Genomic DNA, 21,059 nt, shown 5'->3' with positions numbered 1-21,059 from the left:
TCTTTGCTAAACAGATTCATTCATTTGCTGAGGCAATTATGACTGTTATTACTGCTCATACTTCAGGTAATAAACTTGAAAGGTATATTAAATGGTGATACATGTGTGAATGATGCTTCAAATTGTGTGGCTTGTTGTGGGTGATGAAAAAGGTGAAAAAAATCCCTTAGATTTGCACTGAACAAATGATCTGAGCTCAGTTATTCAGAGGTCCTGTTACCACAACTCAAATAAATAAATGGTTGCATGTTAAAAATTCTAATTTAATGATTTTATTAAACCTTTTAAGTTGCAAACATTATTTTGTAGAGTTCTGTTGACACAATAATGTTGATCATTACATCAACTTAATATCGTCTGTAATTTAAACTCAAACTTCTGCGTTAGTTGGCTTTTTTTTTTTAAATTATTATAGTTTATTATAGTAACTTAATGAAATCATCTTGATAACTTTGGAAATTAGGATTTCTAGTTCCCAGCATTCTTTGCATAGGACTGAATAGGGAGAATAAATGTTGAAATTAAGTAATTTATTTGTTTTTAGTGAAGGGAAAGACCCGTTAGTGTTTAATGCTGTTGTGTTTGACATTTAAAAGAGTTTTTTTGGTTACCATTGTGTTTAAGACTAGATACATGAAGGTAAACACTACATTAATGCCAGTGATGACTAATATCTTACCTGTTCATTAAATATACATGTTAAATAAGTTATGTTAGCATGTGCTATGATAGCTGTGTATTTGAACTGAAATAAAGAAGATTAACTGGTTCCAGGGCTACAACTCTGGTAGTTGGAGCAACTTAATATTTTTGAGTAATCAACTTAAAAATGTGTGTTTATGCTACAAATTATTAAGTTCCTCTAACTCATTGTAGCTTGTTGGTTAAACAAATTCACTCAAAGTTTTCATAACTCAAATTGTTGCGTAAATTCTTTTTTTGTTGAGCCAACACATTATTTTTTTTAAAGTGTAGACATCTAAGAACATCAGACCAATAAGCAAACACACATTCTTAAAAATAAAAGTTATAAAATGGGGTTTTCAGAGTGATGCCATAGAAGTTTGGCTCCCCAAAGAACCTTTAATCAAACAGTTCTTAAAAGAACATGTTTTACTCAGTGTGAAGAACCCTTTGCGGAATGGAAAGATTCCGTGGATGTTGAAGGTTCTTAAATGGAACCATAGATGCCAATAAAGACCTAGGAACTATCCACACCCTAGCAACCACTCAGATGATAATAGCAACAACTTTTGCACAAACACTTGCGTTTTCATCAAAAAAGGGGGAAAAAAAGGCAACCATCCAGAACTCGCTAGCATAATGCTAGCAACTTATGCAAAGACAAAAACGCATGTTTTCATCAAAATGGGGGGAAAATCATATCAACCATCTATAATAATCCAGGAACCACATAGCAACCATCCAAAACTCCCTTGCAATCAACACAGTAAAATTTATTTTATTTTGAAAGGGTAAAGGTGACACAGGAGATGGCAATCTTTTCCTAGATAGGAAAAACGAAAATGCGGCTGCCGGCTAACAGTCTCACACACTTGTTTGCTTTTAAATTTCCCCCCTTTAAAGCCTCTCAAACACACACTGAGGCCTTTCTCATGAGTTCCTGCAATCTTATTACCCCCTCCGCCATCTGCCCTCCAAAAAAGACACCATTCACACACATACAGACGAGCCTCCAGAGAGTCTAAGAACATAGATAAAAGCAAAAAAGACCAAAAAAAGAAACAATTTAAAACAAAATCTGATTTTGATGGAAAAATCTTAGTGTGTGTGCATCCTATAAGAACAAATGCAAGTTTTATTCCATGCTAAGTGTGTGTGTGTGAGACAATAGGAGGTGAGGGCCAGCTGTTGGGCTGAATGGCATGAATAGACATTGACAGAAGCAGCGTCCCACTGCAGCAGGGCACCAACGGACTACTGGGGGGTTGGTAGGGGGGTCTTTTATCCAAGTTTGAAACAGAATGACTATAGCCGCGTGCACGTTCGCACATGCGCGCACACACACACTCGAAAGATGCTGAGGGCTTTGTCTGGTTGCTAAGAAGGGTTTGGTCCTAAAGATGGAATCTCAATGTGGTAGATCACAGCTTTCAAACAAATACACAGGTATGCACACTTTTTTGCATGGTGTTTTACTGTCATTTAACTAGGCATATACACTGAAAAAAGTTTTAAAAATTGCTATTTCACAAATAATTACAAAGAAATGGCAAGTAACACATTGAATAAAATAGGAAATTTAAGTAGAAATACTTAATTTTCTTTTTTATTTACAACTCTTCAAGGTTCTTCAATGGTCAACAAAGAACCTTTGGTGGATATAGAGGTTTTTTTTTTTTTTTTTGGAGATTCATAAAGTTCTTGATTCATTATAGGTTTTTCTGTTTTTTGGATTATAGGAACTTAAAAGGGTCCCTTAAGTCTTAAAAATAAAGGTTCCAAATGGAGGTTTTCCACATTGATGCCATAGAAGAACATTTTTTGTTCTCCAAAGAACCTTTCACCATTTTTTAGTGTAAACAACATTTTAATAACCTAAAGAATCAAATTGAAAAATCATTTACAGCATATGTAGTATCATGCCTGTTACACTCTTTAAAATAAAGGTTCTTCAATGGTCAACAAAGAACTTTTGGATGCATATAGACGTGCAATATGGTTATTTGGAGATTCAGAAAGCTTTTGATTCATTTGAGGTTTTTCAGATCCGTGTTTTGGATTCTAGCACAAGAGAATAGATGGTTTTCCAAAAAACTAGAGAATAAAAAGTTCTGTAGAACTTAGAAAGATTCCTAAACTCTTCCAAAAAGGGGTTTTCCACATTGATGCCATAGAACCATTTTGTGTTCTCCAAAGAACCAATTTTTAGTGTGAACAACATATTAATAACCTAAATATAAAATAATAAATAAAAAATAATTTACAGTGTATGCAATATTATGCATGTTACATTTTTTTAAATAAAAAGGATCTTCAATAGCCGACAAAGAACTATTGGGTGCATATAGACTTGCGTTAGGGTTCTTTGGAGATTCAAGAAGTTATCGATTCATTATAGGTTTTTCAGATTCGTGTTTTGGATTCTAGCACCAGAGAATAGATGGTTTTCCAAAAAAAACAGAATAAAAGTTCCTAAAATCTAGAAAATAAAGGTTCCAAAAGGGGGGTTTTCACAGTGATGCCGTAGAAGAACCTTTCTTGGTTCTCCAAAGAACCTTTCAGTGAACAGTTCTTAAAAGAACCATTTTTTAGTTTGAACAACATTTTAATAACCTAAAGAATCTTTATCTCCTATATAAGGACAATAGAAAGGTTCCATTGATTTTCACAGTTCTTAGATTCCAATAAATGAACCTTCAGGCATGACATCAGACTCTAAAACCGTTTTTGGTTCTAATCAAAACCTTTATTTTTAAGAGTAGTACAGCTTAATGTTTTTGTAACATACCTGCATGATGCTTCTCCGCTCGGCTTGAGCTCGCATATTCCTCCATTCTGACAGTATTCTGAGCATCTTTGCCCTAAACAAACACAAACATCTGTTAGTGCATCCCATCAACTAAACCACAAAAATCACCTGCAGAAAACCAGGTCAAACATTCACCCACCCACCTGTACAACCCAAAGCACACCTGTCAATGCAAACACACATGCTAACTCCTTACAAAAGAACCTCGCCACCTATACACATCAATAAAGAGCCCTGAGCCCTTTGTTTTGTGGCCCCAATGGAGAGCCACTGGCCTTTTGTTGGACTGTGAATAACTGACTTTGATGGAGGACTGGAGAGGGGGGGGTTCTTGACTATTCATCTAAAGAGATCCTGAAAAATCCAGTTATCCAACACTGAGCCTGGAAATACCTCCACATTCTCAACAATTCCCTCTCCGTGTGGCAGTCAGCCTTTAACAAGGGTTTAAACTCAAAATACAGTCCTTCCCGTTTCGGTATTAATATATCACACTAAGTTTAGCTGACACAGTTGGGATGTGCACATTTGGGTCTGAGTAAGCATTCAATGTTTTTTATTAAGCCAAATGTGTCCAACATTGGAATGAAACAATATTTTTTAGCAGGAGCGTGCAACATCACACTTTAGGGATTAACAGCACATCTAAGCCAGTCAGCATGGACTGCAGTTGTGCACTTGTTGAATGAAACCAGCTGCCTGCAGGCCGTCTTTAATTGGTAACGACTGTCTAGAGACAAAGCTCTTAGTCAAAATCCTGAGACTGCTACTAATTATAGATTACACCACTCGTACTAATTCTCCTTTATTCTTTTTCATATGATTCAAACAAGCTTCTGTGCACAGACTAGGACGCACAATGGATTTCAAATACTTTCTAAGCAAATGTTTGACTGAAAAAAAAGGGGTTTTCAATCATTTGACATTATTGGAAAGAGATTCATAAAGTTATTTTTTCAAGACTGCCATTAAAAGTTAAACAGTCCAAGTTAAAGTTGTACATGTTTTCTATGCGTTGTCCACATGTTATGAATAAAATGTAGGCTAATGGAAGTTAAGTAATAAAAAATAACCTTTCCAGAAATTCTAACCTAAGGTGGCTGTTGGTCATCTTTGAAGTAGGCGATCATGTAAATAACACAAAGTACCATGCAATTTGCTATATACAGAACTTCATGTTTGCATAATTTCTCTCTTTCTTAACTTGTCCCTCAGGCTTGAAATATGAAAGATTAAACATTAATAAGCGTCTGTTTCGTTTCCTGTGCCTTCTGTCTAGTTGTGTCATTTCCCCTGTCTGTCTTCTCTCGGTTCCTCTACGGGAGCGTGGCCTAGTGGAGCGGCCGCGCGTGTGTGGAGGAGGGAGGGAGTTGGGGGGGGTTCTAGGGACACACGCGCGCCTGACGGGAGCGCGCGCGACAGCTGCGGAGCCCACGCCGCGCGGACAAAAGGAATCAGAGTCCAGCACGAGCCCATAAAACACTGTCTCGAGCCATTGTTTACCAGCGCACGAGAACAACAGCACAACCCCCTCCTCCTCCTCCTCCTCCACCTCCCTTCATTCATTCACTCACAGATCGCTTTCCTCCAGACTCCAAACACAATGCAACTCAATCAACATCAGGGATGAGACAAAAAAATCCTGAACACTAAAAAAAGCCACAATAACTTCAGAAATCAAGCACTTCTACTGTCATGAAGTTCTGAAGTTACTCAACTTTGATGTGAAGAAATGAATCTGTGATTTGATTTTTACTGTTATACTCCTAATAACAAGAATAGAAACTACCCCAAAGTTACATTAGTGAATCAAATTAAAAACAGATTTTAGATAAACTGGAAACTATTTTTGTAACTCAATGTGATCTAATTCACCCCAAATAGACTGAAACCATAAACTTGCACTGAATTACAATAATGCATATCAATATATTAAACACCCTATATCAGAAAGAGAGTTGTGTGAGAGTATGTTGGTTTTTACTTACAAAACTGGTACATTGCCATTTTTGTTCATGCAAATAATAAAAAAGTACTTGACATTAAAAAATAATACATTATATTATATATACAAGATAAACATTATATGCATCCCAATATCAGAATAGCTGTTAAATGTGTTCTAACACACCCCAAATAGACTAAAACCATAAACTTGCACTGAATTACAATAATGCATATCAATATATCAGAAAGAGAGTTATGAAAGAGTTGGTTTTTACTTACACAACTGGTAAATTGCCACTTTTTGTCATGCAAATAATACATTATATTATATATACACAGAAAATAAACATTATATTTATCCCAATATCAGACTATTTTATGCAACAAGTGACGCTAAAAAACAACACATTCACCTCTCCACGCAAAACAAAACAGAACAGTTTGGAAATATCAAATTAGACTGCATTTAAAACATTATTGTTGCATTGATCTTATACCTTGTGACACCGTCGCGAGCGATGCTGCCGTCAGTAGCGTTAATTTCACCAAGAAACGGTTCATAACTCCGCCTCGGCGTTACAGCTTCTTTAAAATCCTTTCTGAAGTTCTCATAGATCCCCTGAAGTCTTCTTTTAAACTTCCCAAAAAGTGCAAAAGAGTTAGAATAAATATCCGTATTATTAATTAATAAATAAATCCCAATCTCTCTCAGGAGCGTCTCTTTTCGCTGCTGCTGCTCGTGGGAACTCTTGCTTGATTCTCAGCTAGTAGCGCGCGTGAGCGTGCGCGTGCGCTGATGTCACTGTCGCGTGGGACTCTGGAGGAGCTCTTCTGAATGACTTCTCACGCTCTGGACGGAAAGCGCCCGCCCCTGTTATCCATCCGCGCAGGTACTGAGAGAGAGAGAGAGAGAGAGAGAGAGAGATTTCCTAGTTCAAATTAATGTGCTTCTGAGAAAAAAAAGGAGCAAACACTCCCTGCACAGTTTAGTTTCACCGCAAGGGAAGAAAAAAAAAAAAAACTTTCTCACACTTTCTTCCCAGGATAAATGTGGGATATGCAAGTTTATTCCTGTCCCATGTAGAGGATTGAGGAGGGACTAGGGCGGATCACTGCTTTCTGCTGGCGCCGGTTCAGACCCACAGAAAAGGGGGGAGGCCTCATTAACAAATCAAGACGCAATGCTGAAAGTGTGTGTCTTTTGTCCCCCATTTCTAAAGGAGGGAAATGTTTTTGTATCACCAGCTTAAAAAGTTTTTGCCATAGAAATACTGTTTTTCTTACATGGTACCAGCTTTTTGGATATATGGCAAAACCAAGTTTGTTTTGAACATTTAATAACATATTTTCTTACATGTTTTTGAACACATTTTAATCATTTAGTAGACTTACTTTGGACAAGAAGTACAAATGAAGACTTCAGATGCAAAAGCCTCTAAGTGCCATCTGAAATTTTCTTCTAAAATGAGCATTTTTATCAAGCTTGTATATTTAGGTTCAGTAATTTTACTTTAAATTGCAATTAATAGGTCCTTTTAATTGCCATTAAAGTGAAATAACTGAACATAAACATACAAAAATGCTCATTTTAGAAGAAAATTTCAGACGGCACTTAGAGGCTTTTGCATCTGAAGTCTTCGAATATCACATGAACGCATCTACAAATATTATTTCTCAGACACAATCACATTACCAGGTACTTTTTTGTAAATGTGAGCACATTGTTACTTAGTCATAATCTCTTTTTCTCTCTTTATCTCACTCAGACACTTCAAAAGTCATCTCTAAAATGATCAATGAGAGGTAAAGAGAGGAATTTCCCTTTGTATGACCTATAACTGCACTGAACTTACGATCTCCATGTGACAGCACTGATGCAATATTCTGTCATTCTGATACTGTTTTTGTTCATCTACAAGTTTGTTTGCCTTTCTCCCCCCTTTTTTGGCATGAAACTGCATGTGTGGTTTCATCGCCTCAGGAATTATAGTAATGACACATCATGTTTGACAGTACGCACGATATGTGTGCATGTCTGTGTGTGTCGGCCCGTGGGAACCGTTTCATTGTGGAATCTGCAACCGCAGGGCATTAAAAAAAAAGGAGTTGAATGAGAGGGCGAGTGTGTGCCAATACTGTAAATGACAAATGTTGGATAACTGTCGATGAGCTCAAGAGACAAATAACGTCCCGTCGTGCCACTGAAGTTTCATTTTGATTCCTAAATGCAAATCTGCAAATGTTTGTAGAAAGGTTAAGGGTGAAAAAGTCACCGAAATGCACTCAGCCTACTTTGATTTGAGAACAGCGGTACTTCCTTTTTCCTCTGTTCCTAAAACTCCCTTCCTTCCCATTTGAACGCACACATTTCACAGGGACAGGGGGTTTGAGTTTTGCATGGGTAAAATTTATACCTGAAAATCTTGCTTATAGCAAAAATCTGTTTGTTTTAAGTGCTTTCAAATCGATTGCTATTAATTATGTCTGACATAAATGTATACTAATATATGTGCTGTCAAATCAATTAATTGCGATTAATCATCTAGCATAAATGTATACTAATATATAAACTTATATATATGTATATAATAACTAATATATATGTATATATTAGTGCTGTCAAATCGATTAATCACAGCTAACAAAAGTATGTCAATATATGTATATATATAAATAGATATTTACAAACTTACTTTAGAAGCGAGTATGTGTGTGTATGTATATTAGTGCTATCAAATCGATTAATCACGATTAATCGCATCTAAAGTATGTAAATGTGTGTGTGTATATATTTATATGTAAATACATACACACATTTGCAAAATTTTTAAGTAAAAAATTAATCGATTAATCAATTTGACAGCACTTATATATACACACTTATTAGTATACGTTTATGTTAGACACGATTAATGGCAATTAATAGTGTTTAAAATAAACATATACTAACATATATGTATATACACTAATATTATATGTTAGTAATATATATATATATTACTAATATATGTATATATATTAGTGCTGTCAAACTGATTAATCGCAATTAATCGCAACTAAATATGTGCGTGTGTGTATATATATATATATACACTTACACACATTATATATTTATAAACTTACTTTAGATGTAAGTATATATGAGTGTGTATATATAATGTATATATATTAGTGCTGTCAAATCGATTCATCCTGATTAATCACATCTAAAGTATTTAATATGTTTATGTATTTATATATATATATAAAAATACATACACATATATTATATATTTGTACATTTTTACTATAGACATGATTAATTGCAATTAATTGTTTTGACAGCACATATATACATATATTAATATACATTTATGTTAAATGCTATTAATGCCGATTAATCGATATGAAAGCACTAATATATATATATATATATATATATATATATATATATATATATATATATATATATATATATATATATATATATATATATATATATACACACACACACACACACATATATGTACATACATATATTTGTGACCCTGGACAACAAAACCAGTCATAAGTCACATGGGTATATTTGTAGCAATAGCCAACAATACATTGTATGGGTCAAAAATACAGATTTTTCTTTTATGCCAAAAATCATTAGGATATTAGGTAAAGATCATGTTCCATGAAGATATTTTGTAGATTTCCTACTGTAAATATATGAAAAATGTATTTTTCTGATTGAAAATGCATTGCTAAGGACTTCATTTGGTCAACTTTAAAGGAGATTTTCTCAATTTAGATTTTTTTCATCCTCAGATTCCAGATTTTCAAATAGCTGTATCTCTGCCAAATATTGTCTTACCCTAACAAACCATACGTCAATGGAAAGCTTATTTCAGATGACTTATAGATCTCAATTTAAAAATGACTCAGTGACTGGTTTTGTGGTCCATGGTCACATATACTCTTAAACAAGACTGTAAGACTATCTATTGCAGTGCAGTTAAAAAGTTAACTTGGAGACTGTGAGTTAAGCAGATCAAATTATTTTAGTCAACTTCTTGGGCTTGTCTGACTTGAGATGTTTTGCATCTCATCAGATGCAACATAACAACATGGCTGGTTGACTAGAATAACTCAACTAGGTTAGGTTAACTAGCACAGAGCTCCATCATGATCAAAGAGCAGCGGACTGTGAGTGTGACTGGGTTTAAACGGCGTCTGTCACCTACAAGATCCTGGACGACTGAGGTGCTGTAATCACCTGATGAATTTCACACATATACACTGCGAACGAGTCCTCGCATGCTGCCCTGATGCATCTGTGCCTTCCCTCCCCCTGCCAGTGTTTGAATAATAAAGCTTTATTTGCATTTCTAAAGCTGATGACAGACACAACCCCCATTGGAGAAATCTCAAATCTGAGCAGAGCATGCCTGTACTCTTTACCCTACAGTGCGCATGTGTGTGTGTAAACACACGTAGGGACAGTACATCAGGATTTAAGAGAGACCGGGCTGCAGTCTTCACACACACACACACTGATAGTTGTGTGCTGGTGAGAAAGTAGACGCTTCAAGCCTCATGGCAGGAAATGAGCCCAATTCACACTGAACAGACAGAACTGAGATCTGAACCCACAAATGAGTGACTGTAAAATCTGCTGCTGACATCCTGAATGTATTTATAGTCTCTTGCTGTAATCATGATGCATAATAACCTCAATCATCATTTTGACTTTCTTTTAAGTCCTTAAAAAGAACTCAAATGTTTTCAGGTCACATTTAAGTAAAGACAAACCTGAAAAAACACAGACAATACGTTATTTTAAGTGCACGCACGCTCATGTTTATCAAAGCTGAAATCATCTGATAATCTTCTCAGACAGGAGATTGTGTGTATTCGTGAGTATTTGTGTGTTTGTTTGTGTGTATATAAAGATCTCATATTTCAGTAGCTTTAGTGCTACAAAACCACCAACAAGATCTCAACATCTCACAGATCCGTTTCTTATTTCAGTGTTAAAAGATTCACATCTTTTCAAGTCTGGTCTGGTCTTGTCTCTGAATGTACTTTTATATGTAGAGTTTCAAAAACATCATTTAGTCTGTTGAATTATGTTTTGGGTGCAGAAAAGTTGGTAATCTGAAAAATTAAGATACAGCAAATAGATTGAATATTCATTTAGAATTTAACTGATAACTTTAATCAATGTGCATTAAAGGCACAATATGTAGTTTTTCGCCTCTAGAGGTCGCATATTCAAAACAAAGGCGTAGCTTGATGATGTCATCTTCACCTCATGGTGGAAAAAGAATCCGACGGGAATCGGGCAGAAATCATGTTCATGGATGAGCAGAAATGAGGCCGCTTTGTAATGAGAGACGAGCGTGACACACGTCTGGAGAGCAGCGGGACTTTTATTATGCCACAGTCACCACTTCCACTTCTTCCGGTCAAGCGTATGTGGAAAAATTCAGCGCTGTTTATCATATTAGATACATTTGTGTGTTGAAAGTTGTTATAATGCTCGGCGGCTGCTATGAGACACTTGTTGCACACAATATTAGGCATGGTAAATCATGGTACTCGCGGTAAATCAACAAAACGAGATTTAAATAATAAGACTAAATGTGTTGAGCTATATAACATGATTAGTTTTCTGTCTGTAAATGTATCCAAAAAGTTGTTTCCTTGTATAATGAAACATAATTGTCACGACCGTCAGTGAGAGTGCCCGAATTAGCCACTTGAGGGCACTCCATCCTGGACTGTTTTCCCCCATTGACTACACTACCCATAACGCACTGCCGGACTCATTATCCAATTATCACATCATCACATCCAGCTGTCACGTATTTTGTAATCAGTGTCTGTCTATTTTATCTCAGTTGTTTCTGTTCACATCCTGGAGTTTTCAGTTCACATTCCCTGGGGCCTGTACCATGAAGCTGGATTAGCTGGCTAGCCAGGTAAATTTCAGATTAGTTTGCACCAATCCTGGGTTTTAGGTACCATGAAAGTGACTTGGCTTTTAGCGGTGTTCATCGCCATGGTAACTTACACTCCACGGCTAATCTGCTCCGGGGCAGGTTATGTTCAGGGTTAGAGATCTCAAACTGAAATTGGACCAATCAGGTGTAAGCTAAGTGACACTGACACACCCAATGCAATAAAGTCACTCCCCCAGTTTCTCTTCCTCCAAATTAAAGGTCATTATATAGTAAAAACAAATATTTAATGATGAAATTGTCTGGTTTTAATGATAATATAATTTATATATGATTTGTATATGATCTATATTTTTATTAATCCATTACACACATGCAAGTTTAGTTTAACAGTTGTTATTAAGCACTTAGTTTCAATGAATATTGATCATATGTAGGCTAATATAAATAAGGTGTAAATATACTATTTAAATATGACTACATGTGAGCTTGTATGTTTGAGTCTCTATCGCTATATATTATTAACCATATAAACTAACTTCACTTGGACTGATAGAGAAAGATCATTTCTTTTATTTGTCCTCTTTCAAAGATAAGTATTTTCCATTAGTGTAAATGCGTTTAAATTCTTAATTTTCAGTGAATTGAATCTCGCTGGCTCTCTCGTGAGAAGTTAATCACAGTTTATTTCTGTTGCAAGGCATGTGATTGGCTGTTCACCACTGATGTCACAGATTCATGTGCACACACTTCACAAACTCAGGATCAAAGCCTGAGTTGACAGAGAAAGTTGATGATCAGCATCATGGCACCAACAAAGCCGGATTGGAGTGGTTTGGTTTTGTCAACTCGAAACTAATCCTATAACCCTGAGTTTGTTCATCTACCATCATGGTACAGGCCCCTGGTCTGTGTTTTTTTCCTGTTCCCGTGTTTTGTTCTTTGATGGACTGATTACCTGGCCTTTGACCCATGCTTGTTTGTGGACTACGATTTTGGATTACCCTAAATAAATTACCTGCAATTGGATCTGTCTCTCGTCTCCGTGTTTGCACCCGTGACAGAATTTAGGGTAATCCAAAATCGTAGTCCACAAACAAGCATGGGTCAAAGGCCAGGTAATCAGTCCATCAAAAAATAAGAACAAAACACGGGAACAGGAAAAAAACACAGACCAAGTTTTCTATGTGAATACACTGCGTTCCAAATTATTATGCAAGAGACAAATCAGTAAGATTTCTGTACAATAAACATTCAGATTTTAGTTTTTCAAAGAAAATGTTTGTTTGTTTGTTTATCCATGTCTTTTTTAGATAACTGGTATCAATCTCAGACAAAATAATTTGCCAGATCTATGGAAACCCTACTTAGAGGTTGTTCCACATTACTAAGCATTATTAAGTTCTCATGCAATATGGGGAGGAAGAAAGATCTTTCTGAAGATGAAAAGCATGAAATGGTGCAATGTTGTGCAAAAGGCATGAAAACAACTAATATTGTGTGAAACTGAATGGAGATTATCGAATTATAATGAGATTTGTGAGTGATTTAGAGCACAGCAGAACTCGGTCAGATAAAGGCTTATTAATGAAAGTTCCTGTCAAAAAGTAATTGTATTAAAAGGGCAGCTATAAAAAAGCCAGTGTTGAGCAGCAAACAGGTATTTGAAGCTGCTGGTGTCTCTGGAGTCTCAAGAAGCTCTCCATGCAGGCTGGCAGTTGTGCGTAAAGATGCATTTCAGCCACTCCAAACCAAACCTCACAAAGAGAAACATTTACAGTGGGTTTAGAAATACATGAAGACTCATTTTTAAATAGTTTTATTCACTGAATAATGCCGTACTACAATGGATGATCTAAATGGATGGATTTCTGGATGGTTGGTAAATGGCCACCACGTTCCAACAAGACTGCGACGTCAGCAAGGAGCTGGTCGGTGATGATTTGGGCTGGAATATTGGGAAGTGAGATGGAGGGTATTAAAATGACTTTTGCAAGATATGTGGAGTTCATAACTGTCCATTTTCAGCTATGGTATAAAAAGGAGGATAGTGCATAGTACAACGCACTATTGTACAATGCACTATGCACTATCCCACGCTGCAAAAAACACCACAGCAATCAATCTGTTTGTATTTGTACACCCACTGTAAATGTTTCTCTTTGTTAGGTTTGGTTAGTGGTGTCTAAAATGCATCTTTACCCACAACTGCCAGCCTGCATGGTGAGGATCTCAAGACTCCAGAGACACCAGTAGCTTCAAATACCTGTTTGCTGCTCAACACTGGCTTTTTTATAGCTGCCCTTTTAATACAATACATTTTTTTGATAGGAACTTTCATTAATAAGCCTTTATCTGACCGAGTTCTGCTGTGCTCTAAATCAATCACAAATCTTATGATAATTTGATAATCTCCATTCAGTTTCACACAATATTAGTTGTTTTCATGCCTTTTGCACAACATTGCACCATTTCATGCTTTTCATCTTCAGAAAGATCTTTCTTCCTCCCCATATTGCATGAGAACTTAATAATGCTTAGTAATGTGGAACAACCTCTAAGTAGGGTTTCCATAGATCTGGCAAATTATTTTGTCTGAGATTGATACCAGTTGTCTAAAAAGACATGGATAAATAAACAAACAAACATTTTCTTAGAAAAAACAAAATCTGAATGTTTTTTGTACTGAAATCTTACTGATATGTCAATTGCATAATAATTTGGAACGCAGTATATATATATTAAAATGTAATTTATTCCTGTGATCAAAGCTGAATTTTCAGCATCATTACTCCAGTCTTCAGTGTCACATGATCCTTCAGAAATCATTCTAATATATTGATTTGATGCTCAAGAAACATTCCTGATTATTATCAGTGTTAAAAACAGTTGTGCTGCGGAATATTTTTGTGGAAACTGAGAAAATTTTTTTACATTGATGTCCTAAGACACGAAACGATCGGTTTGTGCGAAAAACCGAACAGTATTTACTATTTATATCATATTTTACCTCTAAAACACCACTATGTCCAACTGCATTCAGCATTCGCTTAGTGAGGTCTGATCGCGCTCTGACAGCAGCAGTGATGTCTCGCGCATATACTTCAATGAGTGCTGAATGCAGTTGGTGTTACTATGAACGCATAGTGGTGTATTAGAGGTAAAAAATGATATAAATACTGTTTGGTTTCTCGCATAAACCGATCGTTTTGTGTCTTAGGACATCAATGTGTCGTCACAAGCCGCAGGGTTTCATTTGGATTTGTCTGTGCATGTTTTTTTTGACTCTCATAGATGAAGTTCCCATTGACATGCATTATACGGCTAACAGACGGCAACGGCTGGAGTTAAAAATCATCATTTGTGTTCTACTGAAGAAACATAGTCACCTACATCTTGGATGTGCTGGGGGTAAGCTGATAAACATCACATTTTCATTTTTGGGTGAACTATCACTTTAATAAAAGATAATTAAAACCTCTTTTCTTGCTTCATCCCATCTGTATTTTTTTATCTGGCTGTGATTCTTATTTTGACTCTTTTTGTGTGTTTTGTCTCGCTGTGTCTCGTCTCTTCTACTCTCTTCTCTTCTCTCATTTGGTATGTTTGTCTCTTGCTGATGTGTGTGTGTGTGTTTGTGAGGGTTTGTTTCTCAGCTGTTCGCTGTATCATTTTCTCTAAGTCTCCAACAACTGCTGTCCAGACCTCGCCCTGGGGTTGGTCCTCTCGCTTTCCAAAAACAGACTCCTTAAACACTCACGGGGCTTTCGTTGACTTATCGAGCGCGTGTGCTGTGTTCTTGCCAGCATCTTGTGGATGTCGTACAACATGTGGCATAAGCCATCTCTGTGCTCTTGTTGAAGGTTTTAAGCTGCTCACCATTCAGACAGTGTCCTTGAGACAAACTCCTGCGCTCAGCATCCTCCAAAATATCTCACAGCATTCTGCTCATAGCAGACCGCCATGTCTCTCTCTCTCTCGCTCTGCATCCTTGACCTCGCACTAACTCGATCCCCTGGCATCTCTCTTTACTCTCTCTTTCTTAACGTCTCTTTCTCACGCTCCAAGCGGATATGTGTCTCTGCCAGGAGTGTGTCGATCATATAACATTTCACCCATTGAGCCCATCAATGAGAAGAAGATTTCACTCTCTCTCACTCAGATACACACAGCAGGGGTTGTGTGTTCATATGTTCATGTATCACTTTCTAAGTAGATGCATCAGGCAAGAGTGGGATTTTGCCAGACATGTTCCTGGGTCAACATATTTTGCTGATCCTGGAACAACATTCCTGTCCTACCCCTAAACCTAACCCTACCCCATAACTTGCCCCTAAAATCAGAGGGAAATGAATAACACTGATGTATCACTGGTTGTAAGCCTAAACTTGACATAAACTGTGAACTCTAAAATCTGATTGGTTGATTGTTATGTTGATCCATTAACATGTTCACTATGTGGGTCTATATGTGTGTGTTGATGTTTGTTTGGTTAAATTCATAAAATATAACATTCAAATATTAAATATACCACACTGTAAAAAAAAAAAAATCCTGTACAAAAATACAGACCATTACCTGTAAATTTACATTTATTTTTAAGTGCATTCAAAATGTTGGGGTCAATGTCATTTTACTTTTATTAATATTTTGAATAGCTTTTATTTTTTATATTTGTAGTTTTTATGTTAATTTTAGTTTTTTTTTTTTTGTACTTTGTCTTTTTAAGTTTGATTTATTTTCATTTCACTTTTAGTTTTTTATTCATTTCCAGTTTAATAATTTTAGCAACATTTCTAATTTTCATTTAGTTTATTTTTCATCTACTTTTCATCTACTTTTTTCAATTAACAGAAATTATTTTGATACTTTTAGTTTAAGTTAACAACAATAACCCTGGTAAGATATTTCTTTTTTAAAGAAATTAATGCTTGTATTAATCCAAATTGGTCAAAAGTAACAATAAAGACGTTTATAATGTTAACAAGAGATCAAATAAATGTTTTTTTAAACTTTCAATTCATGAAAGAAGATGGTATCACTGTTTCCACAAAATATGAAGCAGAACAACTGTTTTCAACATTGATAATAATCAGAAATGTTTCTTCATCATCAAATCGTCATTTTAGAATGATTTCTGAAGGATCATGTGACACTGAAGACTGGAGTAATGATGCTGAAAATTCAGCTTTGATCACAGGAATAAATTACTTTTTAATTAAATTTTACAATATTACTGGTTTTTACTATATTTATGATAAATAAAACCTTGGTGAGCAGAAGCTTCTTTCAAAAACATTAAAATAATTTTAATAAACTAAAATAATCACACAAAAATAATCTTAATTATTCCAATTATATATATTAGGCTATATATATTATAGATATTTCTCTAAAAAAATCTTTGGAGAAAAAAAATAAACAGCTCAGATTCAGATCTCATTTATGATATGACTTTACAATGGTAAAATGTGAGTATAAATAGTTTTGTATGTGATGAGTGAATGTGTGCTGCTGTCCGTCTGGATCAATTTAATCCCGTGTGTGTGTGTGTGTGTGTGTGTGTGTGTGAGAGAGAGAGACAGAGAGACTGCTTTAGGGCCACTCGTAACAGACAGCTGTTTTAGTGAAATGCTAACCACGCTAAATGCTAATGTGTTTAATGGTTAAAGGCCGTGCGAGCTGACAGTCCTCTGAACCTGACACTACACACACACACACACACACACACACACAGTTAAACACTCACTGAAATCCTGAGGTGAAAAGACGGGGAACACGAGTGCGCACTCGCTTGGGTTCAGAAGCAGGACCATGTCATGAGGATTTTCAGCTAAACCACATAAAACATGGATTTGATTGAACTAGTTGAGTTGAAGTTTTGGTTAAAGGGTTAGTTCACCCAAAAATTAAGACCTTCGTTAATCTTCGGAACACAAATTAAGATATTTCAGATGAAATCCGATGGCTCCGTGAGGCCTCCTTAGGGAGCAATGACATTTCCTCTCTCAAGATCCATAAATTTATTAAAAACATATTTAAATCGGTTCATGTGAGTACAGTGGTTCAATATTAATATTATAAAGCGACAAGAATATTTTTGGAGCGCCAAAAAAACTAAATAACGACTTATTTGGTGATGGGCGATTTCAAAACACTGCTTCATGAAGCTTCAGAGCAAAAATGAATCAGTGTGTCGAATCATGATTCAGATCGTGTTTCAAACTGCCAACGGCTGAAATCACGTGACTTTGGCGCTCCGAACAGCAGATTCGACACACTGATTCATCTGTGTTCCGAATCTTACCGCAGCAGTGTTTTGAAATCGCCCATCACTAAATACGTCGTTATTTAGTTTTTTTTTGGCGCTCCAAAAATATTCTCGTCGCTTTATAATATTAATATTGAACCACTGTACTCAAACGAACCGATTTAAATGTTTTTGGTACCTTTATGGATCTTGAGAGAGGAAGTGTCCATTGCATGAGGGTAAGTAATAAATGACAGAAATTTCATTTTTTGGGTGAATTAACCCTTTAATATCTGTTTATTTGATAAAAAAATACAGTAATATTGTTAAATATTACAATTTAAAACAATTTTTTTTTTGTTTTATATTTGAATACATGTTAAAATGTAATTTATTCATTACTCCAGTCTTCAGTGTCACATGATCCTTCAGAAATCATTCTGATATGCTGATCTGCTGCTCAAGAAACATTTCTTATTATTATCAATGTTGAAACCAGTTGTGCTGCTTCAATTTTTTTGTGGAAACCATGATACGGCTATATATATTTTTCAAAATAACATTAATTCGAAATAGAAATAACATGAAATATCGGTAACACTTAGTTGGTTAATAGCAAAAACTATAGTAATAGTCATGTGCAAGTAAAGTCATACAACATAATGATACATTTTCAAATCGTTAGTTAATGATTAATTAAAGCAGACAACTGGAAGTTGAAGTACATGGCTTCAACCCATTGTGGTAACTTACACTATTAGTTAATAAAATATGTTATTAAGAAATTAATACATTATGACACATTTAATTAATAAAAATTCATATATTACTTAACCTATTAATCATATAGAAACATTATTTGCTGATGCAGTAATCATTAATTAATGGTTTAGTTCTTCATGAGTCATACATTAACACATATTAGTGCACCCGTATTGTAAAGTGTTACCGAAATATCAATTTAATGTGTTCTTGTTGAGTAAAAGTATTAATTACTTTCAAAACAAAAAATCTTATTGACCCCAGCTTTTGCCTAGGTCAGCTTAACGGTCACTAAGCACGCAGAATGCTGCCATTGACCAATCAAAATCAAGTATCAACCACATGTGTTTGAAGGCAAAATTCAGGCAGTGACACTGACCTTTTGCTCTTTGTAGGAGTGTGTGCGTGTGTGTGTGTGTTGGGGAGAAGCTGGTTCTCATGGTCTGATGTCTCACGGGACACTGCGACAGATGTGACGTCTGCCCTCCCTCTCGCTCTCACACACACACACTGCAATCCTACACTATCCATGTTCATGTGCACATCCTTCTTATACACGTCCATTTGTTTGCCATGTGCATGTTTGCATGCACCTGCACACGTGTGCATACATGTCTGCGTTGCATGCGGACAGTATATCTAGGCGTGAAATGGCACAGATAAACGCTCTGGGTGTGTTTGTGGGTGTGAATGGAGATGCTAAAGAGCGCAGCCTCGGGTGATCTCTCAGGATGGGTGCAGGTTTGGGCCTGAGGCCGTCACACTTGAGGTAATGACACGGTACGATCAGAAAACACCTCCACAGGATGAAGAGATTAGCATCTGAGAGCTTCTCACAGTGGAGCCGCAGGAAGAACAATAAAACTTGACATGAACAGCTCCATGCACTCACCATGTTTTGTGTTTTATTCATCATTAATCACTGTTTGTTGTTTAATTTAGGAATTAAGAGTTTAGGGAAAGCTTAAGGGGATTTTTTTCTGCAGGCAGGGTTTAACATGGGAAGATTAAGGCAAAAAACACTTAGGAAAAGAAAAAGTGTTTATATTTAATGAATCTTGATTTACTCTGTTTAGGGACACTTTTGACTACTTAACCTTACATATAAAAATTTTGCAAGCTATGAATTATGAAGTTAATTTGTTAAAATATTGTTCACATGTCCTGTTAAAAAAATCTGATCATGGAGTTTGGTATAATTAAGTTTTGGTTTTATTAGAGGATTAGTTCACATCAACATGAAAATGTCCTGATAATTTACTAACCTCCATGTCATCCGAGATATTTATGTCTTTCTGTCTTCAGTCGAAAAGAAATAATGGTTTTTGAGGAAAACATTCCAGGATTTTTCTCCATATAGTGGACTTCACAACAGGTTGAAGGTCCAAATGTCAGTTTCAGTGCAGCTTCAAAGAGCTCTACATGATCCCAGACAAGGAATAAGGGTTTCATCTAGCGAAGCGATTGCTCATTTTCTAAAAAAAAAATACAATTATACACATTTTACCCAGAAATGCTCGTCTTGCACTGCTCTGCGATGCTCCACACATTGCATAATCATGTTGGAAAGTTCATTTCATTTTCTTCTCCAACTTCAAAAAGGCGTTTGACTTAATCTGTGCATATTTGCTTTGTAGACACTGGATTGGTATTTCCTACATCACATATGACCTTTCCAACGTGATTACGTTATGCGTGGTGCAGTGCAAGATGAGCATTTGTAGTTAAAAAGTATATAAATTTTGATCTTTTTTAGAAAATGACCAATTGTTTCGCTAGATAAGACCCTTATTCCTCGTCTGGGATCATGTAGAGCTCTTTGAGAAGCTTCACTGAAACTGACATTTGGACCTTCAACCCGTTGTGAAGTCCACTATATGGAGAAAAATACTGGAATGTTTTCCTCAAAAACCTTCATTTCTTTTCGACTGAAGAAAGAAAGACATGAACATCTTGGCTGACATGGGGGTGAGTAAATTATCAGGAAACTTTCATTCAGAAGTGAACTAATCCTTTAAAATCTGGGTAGACAGAAATTAAGGCAAATGCATCTTTACACTCAGATAAACTAAACAGACACAATCAATTCTAGTGTATTGCACTCTGTCCTTTAAAACTTAAATGTATTTCTTTAATTTTTCAAGTGATTTTTTTTCTCTTTAAACTTAGAGAGAAGCTCCTCTAACTGAAGAACCACCCATATATATATATCAAGAGAGAGAGAGAGAGAGATTATTAGGCTGATACTAAAATGTTCCCTCTCAAATCAAATAATTCATCACTCTTAAACAAACAAGCACACACACTTTTCCACAAATTTTTCCTCATACACTCCTTGCCGTTCACACGCCTCCCAGTCTCGCCCTCTTGCTCAGACCTGTCGACCGAAACTGCCTCACTCATCAGTGTGTGTGTGAGAGTGTGTGTGTGTGTGTTTGTACCCCACACTGCTGGCAATCGCTCTCATTCCCACTCTCATATGATTCTTCCAAATGGACACACCTCACATTATTGTTATTATACTATTAAATGTTCACACACACAAGCTAAAACAACATATGCATTAAATACTTTAATTTCAAAAGGCACCAATATCACAAAAATATCTGACGTACAAATTACATTCTATGTAAGTACATTGTACAGTATAATTACAATATCAACACATTGCACTTTT

General features: G+C 35.8%; 1 protein-coding gene across 1 annotated transcript in view; it reads right to left on the bottom strand.

Moving 5' to 3' along the window:
- notch1a (notch receptor 1a) overlaps window positions 1-6,285 on the bottom strand; it is a 36,249-nt gene extending 29,964 nt beyond the window's left edge. The window contains exons 1-2 of the mRNA XM_067375578.1: window positions 5,938-6,285; window positions 3,473-3,545 (exon numbers count right to left, since the gene is read on the bottom strand). Coding sequence (XP_067231679.1) covers window positions 3,473-3,545; window positions 5,938-6,001 — 137 coding nt within the window. The 5' untranslated portion in view covers window positions 6,002-6,285. The remainder of the gene's footprint in view (window positions 1-3,472; window positions 3,546-5,937) is intronic.
- Window positions 6,286-21,059: the final 14,774 nt, after the last annotated feature.

The sequence above is a fragment of the Chanodichthys erythropterus genome, chromosome 22, assembly GCF_024489055.1.
Source record: "Chanodichthys erythropterus isolate Z2021 chromosome 22, ASM2448905v1, whole genome shotgun sequence".
Classification (NCBI taxonomy): Eukaryota; Metazoa; Chordata; class Actinopteri; order Cypriniformes; family Xenocyprididae; genus Chanodichthys; species Chanodichthys erythropterus.
This window is presented reverse-complemented; position numbering and strand designations above follow the sequence as displayed.